The sequence below is a fragment of the Acanthaster planci genome, linkage group LG06 (genome assembly GCF_054643075.1).
Source record: "Acanthaster planci isolate LZ-2023a linkage group LG06, COTS_SCS, whole genome shotgun sequence".
In the NCBI taxonomy this organism is placed as follows: Eukaryota; Metazoa; Echinodermata; class Asteroidea; order Valvatida; family Acanthasteridae; genus Acanthaster; species Acanthaster planci.
Window position 1 is genome coordinate 16,206,165 of NC_141782.1, and position 16,953 is coordinate 16,223,117.

At 39.9% G+C, this 16,953-nt stretch overlaps 1 protein-coding gene across 31 annotated transcripts in view; it reads left to right on the plus strand.

The window, feature by feature from the left end:
• LOC110983049 (FH1/FH2 domain-containing protein 3-like) overlaps positions 1 to 16,953 on the plus strand; it is a 108,150-nt gene that overhangs the window by 4,786 nt on the left and 86,411 nt on the right. For 17 of the 31 annotated variants that reach the window (XM_087137986.1, XM_087137984.1, XM_087137987.1 and 14 more), the window contains exons 1-3: positions 1,402 to 1,659; positions 4,357 to 4,457; positions 6,035 to 6,093. In XM_087137986.1, the coding sequence (XP_086994112.1) occupies positions 1,498 to 1,659; positions 4,357 to 4,457; positions 6,035 to 6,093 (322 nt within the window). In that variant the 5' untranslated portion in view covers positions 1,402 to 1,497. Of the gene's footprint in view, positions 1 to 1,401; positions 1,660 to 4,356; positions 4,458 to 6,034; positions 6,094 to 16,953 lie in introns of those variants that run through there. The other 14 variants (XM_087137995.1, XM_087138000.1, XM_087138007.1 and 11 more) reach the window with 2 other exon arrangements.

A 16,953-nucleotide genomic window follows, 5' to 3' on the forward strand; every position in this document is an offset into this window, starting at 1 on the left:
TCAAAACTATATAGCGCCCTCATAAAAAAGGTAATCCGCGCTCGAAAGTCATTCATATCTCTCTCCCGACAGCAACTTGAAGTCACCGAAAACAACTTACATATAAAATACAACAATCACATTTGCAGCTTTTATTTCCCTAAAACCCCCTGCCAGGAACACGAGTCCAAGAGAAAGATAAAGCCTAATCCACGGTGTAATCAATAAGGCGTACATGGGAGACTCTACCGGCCTGTGCATCCCTTCAACTTCAATCCTAATTTAAATTCTCGGGATTGCTTTGTGCAAACGTGTTTCATTAATGAATGAGACCCCCAACAAGATTTGTAACAGAAAAAAGAAGTGTTTAAATCTCAATTCAAACGTAAAATATAAGGAATTTTTCTGAAATAGTTCCGGATACGGATAGTTGAAATTCGACGAGTTGTATGCAGGCATTACGTTCTGTTATTATTTATTATTGCTGAAATTTTCAATTACTAACGACATTTTAGCCTCCTGCTCACAATGTGGAATTTCCTTCTTGGCTCTATGCCTCTTTCATTTTTTCTCTTTGTCCCCCTTCTGTTCTTTTATTTTTCGGTGTCGGTTTTTTTTTCATTGTGATTACAATCGAAAGGTACATAAATCCAGTAAACTTCCGTAGGCAGGGGTATCTCCTACCCCAGCACATTCATTGGCTATCGACTACTGTGTCCCCGGCCAGGAATTAATATTCAGTTTCTTCCATCCCCTGATAGTCTACGCAGTGGTCAACCCAAGCAGTGCCCTCATTGCAAGAGAAAACTTCTTATTCCTTGCGTGCCAACTGGCGTAACTAGAGCTTAATGTTCGAGGGGGCGCTCGGGTGCACCTTTTTTTTTCAAGGGAGCCACACAAGAAACAAGCTGCAGCCGCATAGCTATAAAAACTCAACGGAGATTATCCACACTGTTTTCAAAGGGGGGGGGGTCACGTTCCCCCTTGCTGCCCCCCGTAGTTACGCCACTTCGTTCCTACGCAGTTCCTACGAGTTTGAAACTTCACAATTATCACTTAGGACCCCTTTACAGCTGTAGATTTGAATCAAGAATAACTTAACACAGTTGTGTTGATTCGACATCAGAGAACAGTGGCAAATCTACGGGTAGTCTAAACCCTTGTTCTGCCGCAAAGAAATGCTAACACCCCATGTTAACAATAACAACCCATCCTCTCGGAAATAAGTAGGGACCCCTTCCTCTTGAGGCCCCCCCCGTCATTACCAGGATTAAAAGTTTGCGGAAGTTCGTTACGGTTTCCGCCACACAGGTAGCGACAACGTGCACCGTGCGCAGAGTACCAGCCGTAAGCAGTTGATCTGCAACGAATGTATGCGATGCCTATGCACGAAACACATGGGTTATGTACTGTGTATGAACATGTACGTACCACTAGCAAAGTTCTAGTACTGTGCGTACAAACGGGTATCACATTAGTAAATAGCATTAGTAGTGCATAGATCTCGGATGGGATAAGATGGCGTTTACGTGTAGGGTCCAGTACTTGGACGATACAGACCCTTTCGCCAGCACAGTGTTCCCCGAGCCCACCCGGCCCCCTTCCTTCACCTTCAACGAGTATTTGCCGCTCCTCGACCAGCTGCAAGCCGTCCACAAGTTTCTCAGAGCACCGCACAAAGTAGGTTCCGGTTTGGTCACCCGAAGTTGTAACCGCGACGTGACGTGAGCACGATGAGTGACAACTTGATGCGTAGTTTTCAATCTGTCACTCAGTGTGTTTGTCTACACTTGGTTGTTGACATTTTGGTTACTCGCATCCAAGTATCCGGTCAGATTGTTGCTTTTGAAATTTAATTGATAGCAATTTATTATTTTCTGTATGTTGTTGCCACCTGTGACCAGTGCATATTCCCAGCATGCACAGCAGGTAGCCGATTTTTAGCTGTGGCTGGCTACATTTGACATTTATTCATTAAGGCCACATTAAAAAAAATAAATGTTGTTGATAGTTGTTGATATCTAATATTTTCCAATCCAGCAAAGATGTACATACCTATGTTGATCAGAACCCCCCCCCCCCGAGATTTAAAAAAAAGGATGCTTACCGATTACTTTTTCAATTTGGCTTAGACAATATGTAGCCAGACACACGTGCATTAACTGTATAGAGGGCCTGCGTGGAGTGCCCTCCCAGGGGACATACTTTGTTATTTAGATGTAATGACTATGAATTCACAAAAGGTTTACTTGAGCCTATCCTAGAGGAACAAAGAAATGCCCTCATATGCAGGGGGTATATTTTTGGGACTTAAGATTCTTACCGTGACAAATCTTAGTGTGGTCCTTTTCCAACATAATTGTTCTGATTTTGTATTCACAAGGTACTTCCAGAACTGTAAGGTACTTCCAGAACTGTGTAAGGTTTGTACAAACAAGGTGTGTATAAACCTTACAGTCCTAGAAGTATTCACGAGTCGGAAATTAGACAGTTTAATGCTTCTCTAGAGCCACAAACCAGAAAAAGAGTACTCTGTAATTTGATGTTGGAGTCAATATACTGGTAAAAATAACTAAACAAGAATGTCATGAATTTTGGGGATCGAGAAAAAGTCGAAAGTTGGGAGTTAAACCCAGCTTCGTGTGAGCTCAAGAAATGCACGCTATCCACTCAACCACAGACCCTACTTTAAATCTGGTGGTACATGTTACCGGTAGTTGATAAGCTTATTTACATGTATACATGTATGCATCAAAGAGGGCTCTGTCTACTTGTTGACAGCCAAATACCCTTTAGTTAAATTTAGCTGGTGACAGCTAAATATCCACTGCCTAGTTAGCATGTCCAAACTCCATAGTTTGTTCCAGATTTCCACAAATACAGGTTTCTTGCAGATGTCCTCAAATACAAGAAGTACATGTAAGTTGGTAGGTTAATGCATAGAGTGGTTAAATAAATGATCCATGTGATTTGAATTGTTGGTATTTTGACGGCAGTCAACTATTGCGAGGACACCTGTTGTTACTGAATTCTTCTCAGATTCCACTTTCCTTTAAAAAAATTCTCTAGAGCCGCAAACCATCATGAAAAATTCCCTTCAATGAAATCAAACGAAAAGTGAATGGTAGGAATTGGATTGCAAACAATGATAAAGAACTGTAATGTGATAGAGGCAAGCCTCCCCCACAAGGGAAAAAAACCTTTAAAAAAGTCAGGGGAATATTGAGACGTGAATCTGGTACTTCCTGCATGCAGCATGAACACAATGCTGAGCTGTCAATGTGCCACGATGGTTTTGAACTGATGCAGTGACTCTGCCCTTTCGGTGGGATTTGTGGTGTGTATGCACATGTACAAAACATCGTGTGCATTTGGCATTCACTGCGCTGAGCACTAGTGGCCAATATCTGTTTGAATCACTGATCTTTATAGATCGTAAAATGAAGATCAATGATTGGTATTACATGTACATGAATGTAGTCTCAATGTACCTGTACATGTGTGCGCTGCACCGATTGCCTGGTTGAAACTGTCCCTCAGCACCTTTCTGGTCTGTGCCAGTGAAGGAATATTTACATATATTCTCCATGTTTATAAATATACAGATCAGGTTACCATTGAGAAGCACATTGTGGCTTGGCTTCTTTAAAAGTAGGCGCATTTGTCATTTGCTCTGTGCATCTAGAGGGAAGGCCAGCTGGTTGGGCAAGGGTGGCAGAATGAATTGTAAAGGGAAGGGGGAGGGGGCAGTTGTAAGGCCATCAGGCATCAGCCATAAGTAGAGGATTTTCATTCCTATGATTTTTGATGGTCAGTGTTCAGTTATCACAGATGTGCCAGGAAACGCGCACGTCTTTACAGTCTTATATCATTCTGGTGTACATGAAATTGTCAATAGAAATACACTTACCAAAATGCATGTGCCTCCGCAGATGTGGTACACTTCCTGGAATGCCTTTGCCCTTCATGTTACGTCACGTGAAAAACCTCAATATGCCAATTGAGGTTTTCCCTACATTGGATGGGGGTCCTACTGGTAACATTTTATTTTACCGGGATACATGTACAATGTAGCTCCATTAGTTATCGATGCACTGTTCTCCCCGGGGGCCCTGGGTCCTATTGGCATGCCCCCAGACTTGAAGAAGAAGCCCAAAGATGGAATTTCCCTATTTTGGGTCACAGGTTTCTTTTAACCAGTAGTGTAAGAATTGTTTATATGCAAAACTGAAAACTTTGGGGAATCTCTAGCTACTTTAAATATAGGCCTTGTAGTGACTTTTCGGGTAACTTTGGTTGGTAAGTATGCCTATACATGTACATATCTGTAACTTTCAGTTTTTTAATGTCCTATGAATTGTGTACTGTCTTTTTCAGCTTGAAGATTGTACCCTGCAGTTATCGCACAATGGATATTATCTGGACCTAGAGTCCTCCATTGACGAACAGAAAGATGACTTTGAAAATTTCAACAAAGAGTAAGTGTCAGTGTACTAGTGCATGTATTAAAATTATTTTTAACCAGCCGTTCTCAAGTTTTAATGATTTTTTTCAGAGTTGGCAGCTAGCACAAGTTTTGCTTCAAAAAAAAAAAAGGCCTTTTGAGTTCTATTCATTTTTCCATGACTGTGGTCATGTCTGTGAAAAAGGGCCTTGAACTCAAACATCTCCTTTGCTAACTTTCTAGGATAGACTGAGCTTATAAACTTTAACAAAAGGCATGGAGAATAATTACCTACCGGTACGTCTCTTAGTCATGTTTGCCATGCCGTACCTGTATACATGTACATGTATATCAATCATGTCAATAGCAAATCCATCTCAATAGCCTAGAGTGGTCTTACAGTACATGTACGTGTACTAATGCTGGATTACATGGGGGGGGGCAAACTTGTAAATCATTGATATGAAAGTCTATTCCTTCCTCCATGATGTACATGTACTGCTGTGCATATACATGTACAAAATGCGTTACATTGTTATTGTAGGCTGCAGCAAATGCCACCTACGCATGCAAGTAAGTGTGTACATGTACACTTGTTCAATTGAATATGCCAGTGTAAATGGAATACATGTACATGTACGTCCTATTTTTTCATTTAATGATTTACACAATATATTCTATTCATTGGAGGTCCACATCTTCAGTTGAAGGATGCCGGTACACGTTTATGTACATTTGAGACAAATCTTGAAGTCACAGTGGTCTGAATAACCTGCATGCAGGCCCCTTTTTATTCAGTATTGATTTGGAAATTTTTACTGTCTAAACCAAGAAACCAAGGGGAGTCTGCCTTGCACCAACACATGGTGTACATTATATGTACCAGTACATGTATACCCATGATGACATTTCACTCGACAGCAATGACAGCTGGTTGTTAATCATAGACCTAAACAAATAACCAGAAGAGCGTGCCATTCAAAAGAATGATTTATCCTTTTTGCAAGTCCACTTACTTTCTTAGAAGTACATAGACTGTGAGAAAGTGTGATGTGCATTTTTCTGCAAGTTGCCTCTGCACCCCATCCCAGATTGAAGTTTTTATAACTGTCAATAAATCCCCCTTTTTTTCTACCGAAATACACGTAAAGGGCATTTTTCAAGTTCCTTAATGTTGATATATACGTGCATGTGAAGTACATGTACTTGACATCATTTCTGTAGTGTGCATGTGTATTATATTGTATGTCTCATGTCTTCAAATAAGGGGTTTGCATGGCAGCCATCTTTATGGTCAGTATAAAGGACATCCGTGTGTGAAAGGGCGAATACCACAATGACCAAGTTAGACGTAACTTTAAAAAAAATAACCAGCGCAACTTACTAAATATCTTAATAATGTGCCATGATCTATAGGTGAATAATAAAGTATGGAAATTGTAATTTCAGTGGATGAAATTAAACATTACTAATTATCTAGTTATAAGGATGTAGCCTATACGCAATTGGTGCGTAAACTTCATACATGATAAACCATGGATAAATACATGTTCTGGTACAACAGAATGATAATTTAAAATTCTTAAAACCTTTTTCTTTCTGATTCAACAGTCGCAAGCATTCTATAATACTGCGCTCTCAGCTCTCTGTCCGTGTACACGGCTGCATTGGTAAGTACACTTACATGTACTGTACTGGTAATGAAAGGAAAAACAGTTACAGCCCACGAGCCTTGAAGTTTTGTCATTTGTTTCGACTCTCCTGTGGGGAATTCTCATTTCATGGTCATTACTCCTTTCTTGTTGAAAAATTTGCTGTTCAGATCTCTTCCCCCCCTCTGTCACTTGAACTGGCAGTGCCTTCACCTCTTCAACGTTTATTGTAAATCGACAGCAGTCTACTGAGTACTCCTCACAGGCCAAGCGAAGCGTGGTATGTGATTGTGCACGCCCCATTGTTGGCCTTATGAAGGTTTTGGAAAGAGCCAATGTCTAGACCTTTCATTGTGGTTGCAAGGCAATTTCTACTTGTGCTTTTCCCCCCTTTCTTCCCCCAGTAATCCTCAATTGATGTATCTTGTTTGACTTATGTCATCGCAGATTATATCGGTACCAGTTGGGAAAGCACTCTTGCTTTTTTAAAATCGAAGTTTGACTTGAGAAAGTTTGACCAAAGTGAGAATGAGAAAACCTTGACTGGTACGGTACTTATACAGGTATGATTTAAACTCCAGCCAAGCTCGTGCATTGTAAAAAAAACCCATGAGACTACGGTAGCTGGACTTGGATGTTCATGCATGTACGTGTACACATGTGATTTGGCATACAGTAAACCCACACATGTACGTGTTACATGTACAGTGTACAACGTACACATTACCTGTATAATGCACATGTACGTACATGTACCATACCGTACATGTAGTTGGGATTAAAGACAAAAGCTTCCATTCCATCAATACACTTTACGATGTTCCTGACCTTGTACAGAGATTCTGGACAGGGATTCTTCTGACAACTTATTTACATGTACCTGTCTTAAAGCCATATCACCCTGTGGGAACTTACTTAAATATGAATTTTTGGGCATGTCCCGCCCCTCGTCAGGTGCAAATGCAAGGGGTTTAACGGTTGAACTTGCCACATTCAAGCATTCGCACCTGACGAGGGGCAGGAGACGCCCAAAAATTCGTATTTAAGTAAGTTCCCACAGGGCGATATGGCTTTAAGAGAGGTAAATAAGTTGCTTCCATTACATGTTCTAGTTCTAGTACTGCGCATGTACCTTCCAGTATGTAATGCCCATCAACAGTGCCAATTTTAGTGTTTCCACATACTGTACATGTACAGTGTACATGTATGCATATGCATACATTCAGCGGTACATGAACATGTACATTCATACATGGTTAACTGAATTTTTGTTATATCATACAGCACTTGTGTCCTGATTAGGACAAGTTCCAAAGTACAGTTTTCAAGTTCATTGAGGTCAACAAGAATTCTTGCATTGTATTTAATGTCAAGGGGTTTAACAGTTTTACTTGCCACGGTTGCCAGCCTCATCTTTCTTATAATCCAACTTTTTGTCCTTTTCTTTTGTTCAGAGCACTGATTGTACCAAGCCATGCTTCATTACATGTTTACTTGTGTATTTCCAGTAATTTTTTTTTTGTGGGGGGGACTGTTGACATTTCTATATTGATATTAAAGCCTTGTAAGTTTATTACACTTTAATACATGTTGTTCAACACTGCTATACATTTCCACACACATTTTCATTTGAAGCTAGGTTTCAGTTAAAATACTGCCCTTTGATCGTAGCATTAACTCTTATATAGCCTACAGGCAAGTTGATGATGGTCAAAATAATATGTAATTCTCAACAAGTACAAGTAAGCCTACATGTACATGTACATGTACCTGGGTAAAAATGTTGTCTGAAACCTTTCAAACTAGGTTTGTGCAAAGTTTTAACTGTTGTCCCCAAACGATCCTTTGAAGTTCCAAGCAAAAGTCAAACCCAAATTCACTTGCATATGGTACACGTACTGGCACAGGCTTGTCAAAACCTCTGTTTCTTGCTATGCACAGGAGGCATATTTTCTTGAAATGAATTACTGCATCTGTGATGTCAGATTCTTTGCAGTACACTGTCAAACCACCCACGAGTCTTTGCTGTATGCAGTTTCGACATCAGGGAGTTTGTACATTATGAAACGGGACCGGTTCAAAGGCCATACCCATCAGATTTCCAAGTTGAGCATCAACTGTGTCATCCAAACAGCAGGCATTCCAGATTTATGTATCATCACTTTTACACACATATTTTTTACAGTGACTGAGGTACTGGTATTCTCTACTGGGCCCCTTATCTCTCTGTGTGTTTATTACTGTACATGTAGCTGGCTACTTTTTGTTAGTGTTTGCACAATTTGTCACATGAATAGCAGAGAAATTTCTTGACACTTTATTTACACACCAGTTGCTATAATAATGGGCACCCTGCGAGGCCGGACAATACCCATGGCATTCCATGACACTGTTGTTTTTTTTAATTGGCAAAGGAAAAGGGGACATGAATCTTTTCTACATTCTACATGTATGTGACAACTTCATTGTTACCTTCTACTGTGCACTTTGCCATGGGCAGAGACAGTCCAAAAGAGAGTTGACACATGTTTGTCATCATCCAAAATATTTACATAAACATGTCCCATTTTTGACTACCATACGGGGGTAAATGTGGCAGAGAAGTTCAAGTTTTGACAACATTATTGGGGTGTTCAAAAACTTTTCACTGTTGTTTGTGCGTAGACAAATTAAATTTGACTTGGTCCATACAGACTTGATGTACATGTACACGATGTAAATTCACTCATCCGTATTTGTTCCATACATGTACCAGTATGTGTACATGTATGCATTGGTCAGATTTATTTGCAAAATACAGATGCACTGCAAATACCCTTGTGCAGGGGTTGGGGTTAGGTGCTTATTTATTCATTAAACATAATCTTGCTCAGTTGGAATTGCAGAGCAACATCCAAGGTTATGATGCATGCTTTTTGTACATGTACATGTATGTAAAGTGAGGGCTTTGTACATGTACATGTATGTACAGTTACATGTACCTTGCTGGAAAACTTGGTCAGAATGCAATTAACTTGATGAATAATAGCGCATGTATGAACCAGGTGCTTGAAACTGTTGTGTCATTGAGCGGAAGCTTACATGTAAGGTCTGTGACCTAACCCATTGCCCTCATCACATCCATCATTTCCTTGTCTGGCTCCCTATCATGTTGTCCTTGTGTGCACACCTGGGCATTGTTAGACACAGGATGATAGTGTTAGGTAATTACCACAATATCCCTAATAGCCTAGAGCAGTGGTATTTCAGAAAACGGCACTCATTAGGCCAGGCTTGTAGGCTGTCTACCTGAACATAAATGTCTTTGTATAAAGTCTACATGTACCATTACTGAGAATATTTATGCTTACATATGGCGTCTCAGAATAAACAATTTGCCATATAAGATTTCTGATGGATCATATTGAAGAAATATGGAAACTATTTTCTTGAACTATGATTATTGTTGGTGCTGTGCATGTCAGTCAGCCTCACAAGCCAGTTCCACAGATTAGGTTATGTGCATGTCGGAAACAATTTCTGCCAACAAGACGGCAAATAAGCAGGTGCCGCTCCCTTATCCCCTTCTCCCTACACACCCATCGTCAATGATACCCCCACTCTCATGACATTTTGGCATGAAACCTTGTTGCCTTTTCCAGTTCATGTACCGGTACTTACATGTACATGTATCAAACATGTTGTGCCTGTACATAATTTTGGGTGGTACACTGCACCTCTAACAAATTAGTGTACATGTAAGGACTTGGAATCTTCTCCACTATTTTGTGAGGATCTGTCTGGAGCCAGTTGTACAGGGTTTGCACAACTCAGCAACAAGTTGCTAGTACAGTACAGTACTTAAACTGGTATACTAAGTACGCACATGTATGTTGCATATTGTGGGATTTACATGTACACAATGTAATGTTTTTTTCTTGGGAACCACGGTTCACTGAAAGTTCTGAGCCACTGTGGCTCAGAAGCCGGAAGAAACCCTGAGAGAGAAGACTACCAGGAAAATTGTTTATTTGTAGAGTTGGGAGTAAAACCACAAAATGAGACTCTTGGGAAAAGTTACAAATTAGAATATTTAAGGCAAAGCTGAAGCCACCCTCCCCCCCTTGACTTATTGACCTCAGTGGGATTGAATCCAGGTCACTGATGTGGAATTTGCTAGACCTTCAGTTTCACTGGACTCTATTAGGTAAACCACATGTATTGATGCATATCTCCAGGAAATATTGACTCCCTCCCCTGAAAACATTTCTTCCTGCTGCAGTTTGACTTCATAAATTCATTGGTCAGGACAGTCTGGCCTAGCTGCTGTGATATTATGCTGCATGCATGCATGGTACATCCATTGGGCTCAAGGATTCGAACCAGAGAAACCCTGGATTAAAGATTGTAACTTGCCACATGGTCCAGTGTGTTTACATCAGGGGTCCACCTGGAAAGCCCTGGATTTTTTTGAGCTTTTAATAGAAAGTCCGGACTACATGTACATGTACCGGTAAATGAACACATGTACCCTGTCTATTGGCAATAAAGTACAGTTACTACAGTCTATTTTATTTTGTTTGTATCATCTACCTACATTGTACATTTACCGGTAGGTTTAATCATAGAGAGAGGAAATGTGCCTCCTTTCTCTGCTTTGTTTCCAGGGAAACCACACACACACGTTGGAATCATATTAAAGTGGAAAGTTGCTCTGTTTCCTTATATGTATTGATATCCCAAAAATGTCAAATGCAGAAATATGGGATTTTTGTATTTTTGTGCTACAATCGTGGAGGATGGAAAATGTTCATACAGTACATGTTTACATGTATGTGAACAACTTCATCATTCCAGAATAAGGGTGATTCACAATAAGTGTTTGCAACGTGTTGGCCAATCACAACGTGCAAAATCTGTCAACCCTTGCCAAACAGGTATTGGGTTGACAAATTTCACGCATTGTGTTTGGCCAACCTGTTGCAAACTCTTGGAGCCGCACTGTTGTGAATCATCCCAGATTTGAATGTGTAGTTACCGGCATGGAAAGTTTTGTTTTAAAAACTCAACTGTTTCAAAAGAATAGTTTGATTACTTTGTTATGGGGACAAAAAATGAGGCTGCATTACAAAGCTTTGCAGAGTTTTTTCTAATGTACAGTACATTGAGTCATTGTACTTTTGGGGAAAAAAATACAAGTGCTAGTTTAGTTTAGTTTAGTTCCCATTGAAAAGGGGAAAAAACACATCTGTTGTTTGGCTTTTAGGTTTCATATTAGTAGACAAGCAGCAAGAACAGAAACTGACTGTTATAAATTGTAGATAGGTAATGTTGTTGACTGTACTCGTACATGTGCATATAGTACTCAAGTACCCATGTGCAGTGATCAAGCACATGTCCTTCAGCAGGTAAGGTGCCAGAAAACCAGGCTTGCCTGTCATTTACTGCAAGCCACATGTATGGCACAACATGTACATGTACACGTTGTATGCATTGTGTTTCAGTGCAGCTGTCTCCATGTCTGCCTGTGTTTCATTCTTCAAGTCGTCTGGATCGGACAGTTGCCATAAATGTGCACACTTCAGTCCAGTTACCTTTTTTTCTGATTCCTTCAATAAATATCCTTGAGAAACTTGTGTTGACAAACCTTAGTGATGTACCATTATGGAGGCCTAATTCCCAATAACACAAAAACATACATGTACATGTACTTCCTTAACATGTCAGTTTACGCAGCAATGATACTAAATTCCTCTGAGTATAAAGGATTAATTTTGTTTGCCTTTATTGCCACTGAGTTGAGAGAATTAACTGTGGACATGTCACATTGCTGCTCATACCCTATCAGTAGCACTCTGTTGTCACCAATGCATATGGTTCACATGTACATGTACCACATGTGCAGTTGCCCAATCATGTACGGTACATGTACATCACTACATGTACGTACATGTACTGTATGTACATGTACAGTACTATGTACATGTATGTGTACCTGTATACTGTAGTGTGCAAAGTACATGCACATGTACATGTGACATGTACCTGTATTATGACACGCAGTGCATTGTGATGCATAGTACCACACACATTGTACATGTACATGTAGTTCCCTGGCTCTGCTCATGATGTTCAGTGTCATCAGGGGTGGAGACTTTACCTTTTTTTGTAATGTACATGTAGCGGATTTCTTTTTTGTTTATAGCTTTTTTTTGTTTAGATGGTGAGTGTTGACCCTGAATTTCAGATTTTTTGTACATGTGGTCTGTACAAAAATATGGGAGCTTTTTACATTTCAGCTTTTTCCTTAACTGTAGCTGTTTTCAGCTTTAATTTTAAGTGGCCAATCACACCCCTGTATAATGTACCGGTACATGTACATGTACACTGACTGCTTTGGGCCGAGGTCAATGCGTTGAGTTGTGGTACGCATCGTGTGCAGATTCTGTGTCAATTTTTGTCAATCCTGTGTTTTGCCGATTTGCCAAACATTGGCATGATCCATTGTCCGGCCCAATCATTGCAGGATCCCTTTTTTTCTATGTGACATGGTAGAAAATAGTCGGCAGTCAGCAGTTCAGAGGCTACATGTACATGTACATCTGGAGCTTTGATGGCAATAGTTAGAGAAACTACCATACCGTACTGGACTCGCAAAATCAAAGCACTGTTTGTGAAGTCCTGGAGCTACCTGCACAGAAGTGCACTGGTAGCATTTGTCCAGTTGGAATTTGGGTAATTCCAGAAATTAGGGGTCTTTTTTTTTCATGTCCTTGTTACATTTGACATACACGTATTATTTTGTAAGTTCAGAAAATATTTTCCAATGTCCAAGAGTGATGAATTAACGTAAATTACATGTAACTGCCAAACAAATAGTAATAGCTATGAAATCAATTCTGGTGACATTTCCATGTCAAATAGCAAAGGTCAGATGTAACAGGGACACAAAAATGTCACTTTTTTTGACCCCTAATTTCTGGAATTACCCATTACACAGTTGGCAAGTTGAAAACAAAATGAAAATTTGGTCATGCTGTTACTGACCACATTATTAATCACTCACAAGGAATAGTTTTATAATAAAATTGAAAGTGGAATAAAAGGTTGATTATTTCCACATTGAAAAAAAATCCTTTTGTAATATTTTTTCTTCCATTTATATGGGAGTAGCCACTTATTTTAGTCTGTAAAAGTGTAAACGCCCATTCCAGTTGCATTTAACATTTAAGTTTTGAAATTGATTTTGACCTATACTGGTCTTGTTTTGCGAGTAGGCCCAAGCAGATGTCCTCCACAGTGAAAATATTTCTAGAGCCAGTCATATTTTGTTTGTGTGCATGCCTCCCAGAAGCAGGGATTCCTTTGCTATCATATCACCTCATTGAACTGTCATTTAAGCCCTCTGGAAAAATAAATACAGTATGCAGGTTTAAAGGGGCTGATGTCTTTTGAAGATTGAACCCTGTGGTACCGGTACATGTATCATGTGTGTGTGTTCTTGTGTGCATTCTTGAGAACTGATCATGCACATTAATGGGTGTTATGAATGCCTCTTTAACCAAACATAATGTGGCTTGCAATAGCTTGTTTACAGAACTGGTCATTTTTACTCAAGCCTGAAGTGTCACTTTTTTCTCGCCAGTGTTCATCTACATACTTTTCTAGTTACCCATTGCAGCTTCTTACTTCCAAGTCACTTACCCAGTGGCTGCATGATTCCAGGTTTTCCCTTCTCTGAATCTGCTTTTAGTTTTACTGCAGGCAAAAATCTTGTTTTGTGGTAACTCTGGTGCATGCATTCATCAGTATTGGTACCGTACCGGTAGTTTAGTGCTAGTCATAAAGCTACATGTAGAATGGACAGAAAAATCAACAAAGTTGACTGTGCGCATTGATAAACCACCGATGCACATGTATATACATGTATGTATGCGGATAATTCCAGAAATTAGGGGTCCAAAAGTGTGACATTTTTGTGTCCCTGTTACATCTGACCTTTGTTATTTGACATAGAAATATCACCGGAATTGATTTCAAACTACTGGTATTACTCTTTGTTTGACAGGTAACTTGCAGTAATTCGTCACTCTTGGAAATTGTCACTCCTGGAAATTAGAAAATGTTTTCTGAACTTACAAAATGATATGTCCGATGTGACAGGGACACAAAAAAAAGGCCTCCTAATTTCTGGAATTACCCATGTACATTGTACATGTATGTTACATCAAGTCCAAAGTAAGGAGATTTAATGCCTAAATACATGTGTACCCACGTCCTTTTTTTCTACCAGCAGATATCCCTTAGGATGAAAAACAATTCTTCCTTGGGCCTGGTAAATTGGGTGCAGCCATGTTTATGTTAACTTTCTGTACACCATGACCACCTGTGCCAGGTGTGGACAGAAAAACTGTTAAAGTTATATTTTTCTTGTGTCATGAACGCTCTCTGAAGCCGGATTTTTTGTTGATGGTTTCCGTGACTGTTCCTCTTTGTTTTGCTGTGGCCGACCTTAACCTAAAATGCCCCTTAAAACCCTCATTCAGAGAGGGGTAAACCCCCAAGTTATGTGGACCTGGCTTGGTTCACAAAAGGTAAACTTAAGCAACCTGCAACATGTGGACCTTTTTCTTGGTTTATGGGATACACATACTGGCACATGTACAGTACATGTACCTAGCGGTAAACCGTTAACATCCCAGATCAGTACCGGTAGCCATGCAGTACGTGTTCGTTGCACAGTGTGGAGGACCTTTAAAATAAGTCTCTTGGGAGTTACGCTTAACTGTGTCCAGAATTCCCTGTACTTGCATGTACTGCATGTGGAGTGCCTAGCGTTCCTAAGCACAGATCTGATTTCAGAAACATAACGTCAGAATCTTTACTGGTAACATTCTTTGACCATGCGTGTGTAATATAGAGTATAAACATGCATCTTTCTCTGAAAGTGATAATTTCTGTTTTATTTCAGTGTCTGCAATTAATGCATAGAGTCCTATGAATTTACATGTATGCAACCTTTGAACTGTAGAACAGCATATAGGCCTACTGTAGAACTTTTTTGTACGCGCATTATAAAAGTACCGGTATGTAACAACAGATTTTTATGTACAGCAAATATGTCTGCGCTGTACTCATACATAGTACCAGTACGTGTATGTACTTACTTCACGAACTTTGCACTGACAGTGCATTTCTAGAAAACTAAAATGAATTATGGGTGTGGGGCACTAAACAAATCACATGGTAAAACCGAACTTTATTTTGAGAGTCCCCTTGCAGTGGTTTCAAGATTCAAAGGTGTGTGAGGTCAGTGACTTTTAGATGGATAAAACCTTGCTGAATTATAATTGGGCAAATTCCTAATTATCATTGGCCTGTCTAAAGGTTGGTGACCTTTAGACCAGGAGAAGAAAACCTTGCCAAATTAGCAATGGGCGTAGCCTGTGTCCAGGTATTGGTTTCAGACACACACCATGCATCCCCTCTTGCAAGTTTACAAGCTTGATGACATCAACACCTTCTTATCTCAAACGATCACTGTCAAATCTGACTGAACCCTTTGCTGTCATAGCTACATGTACAAGTAAACCTTGCCCTTGCACAAGGACACACTGCACATGCTCCCTGTCAGCTCTACCGGGTAGGGGTACCTGCAGCAAGTACACTTGAGCCAACAAGTATCCACGGCCACGCCACACTGCCGCCGCTGTCCTGACTCTTGGTCAATTGGACTGAAGATTCAATTTCACACGGAATGTTGTTGCTCCTATTTTTAGCCTTGCGAGGACCCTCCCTGTCACAATGGGTTCTGTAGACTGTTTGTCCCACGTTTTTAGTTGGGCTGTGCCACACATTACAAGAGCAGTGATATCTATTTGGTTGCGGTAATGAAGTGTGGTTAGTTCCTGCTAATAGTAAATGCAGCTTGTTTTCCCAGTGATTTTTTGGGTGAAATTTAACGTACACTGTTACTGCCTGGCTTCAGAATCAAAGCCAGCATTATTGAATACCTTTGTCAATCATTAGCTTTCATGCGCATGCCTTGACAATTGAGATGTTTGCAATTGGATGGTTACTATATTTTGTTGATGTAAATAAAAAGAAGGACATAAATTTGTCACAAACAGAAACAGCTTCATGACAATGTTGTGCATGTGTATTCTGGGCCTCTCAATAAGGAAGATCAGCACATGAGCTTGAAGTTGCATTTGTTACCTCTGAGAAAGATTCATGCCCCAGCAACCAAACCAAATAATAAAAGCATTAAAGTTGATTTCAGGATTGCAGTCGATTAAAAATTCTTAAAAGGGAGTTTAAAAGACAGTTTTATTTCTTCAGAATTATTTCTTATCAGATTGTGGTAGTGAGGCTCAGTATGATATTTTGGGTTTTTGATTAGTTGATCTCTAGGCTGGTCTTGGGCTGGCTGACCACTTCCAGTTTTTGGTTGGATGAATTAAGAACCTAGATTTTAAAAAATCAAACACCATTTATAGAAGGTGCAACTTGAGCACTCAGCCCCAAATTCTGAAGTCGGAAAACCTCCAACATGTAGTACTGTATAGCCTTCTCTGCAGTTTAAGAAAAAACTCTGTTTCCAGATACTGAGTGCTACATAGCATGTCAGATTTCTGTCATTTCCAAAAATTGAAAAGGTTCTCATTTGTTTTGGGAAAAATGTATGTCAGGTTGCATAATTTGGACTACTGGCTTTTTGGGGTTGCACGACAAGTAATCACAAAACCCAAACAGAAAAAAATGATTCATTAGTTTATAAAAATCATAATGTTGTAGCCCTGTGTTGCTGGCACAGTGCGTTACCAGTAGGAAGTGTCCCATACAGTGTTCTGGCCACGATGGGCGGTGCTGGGTGGCATCATACGGTACTGCAAATTT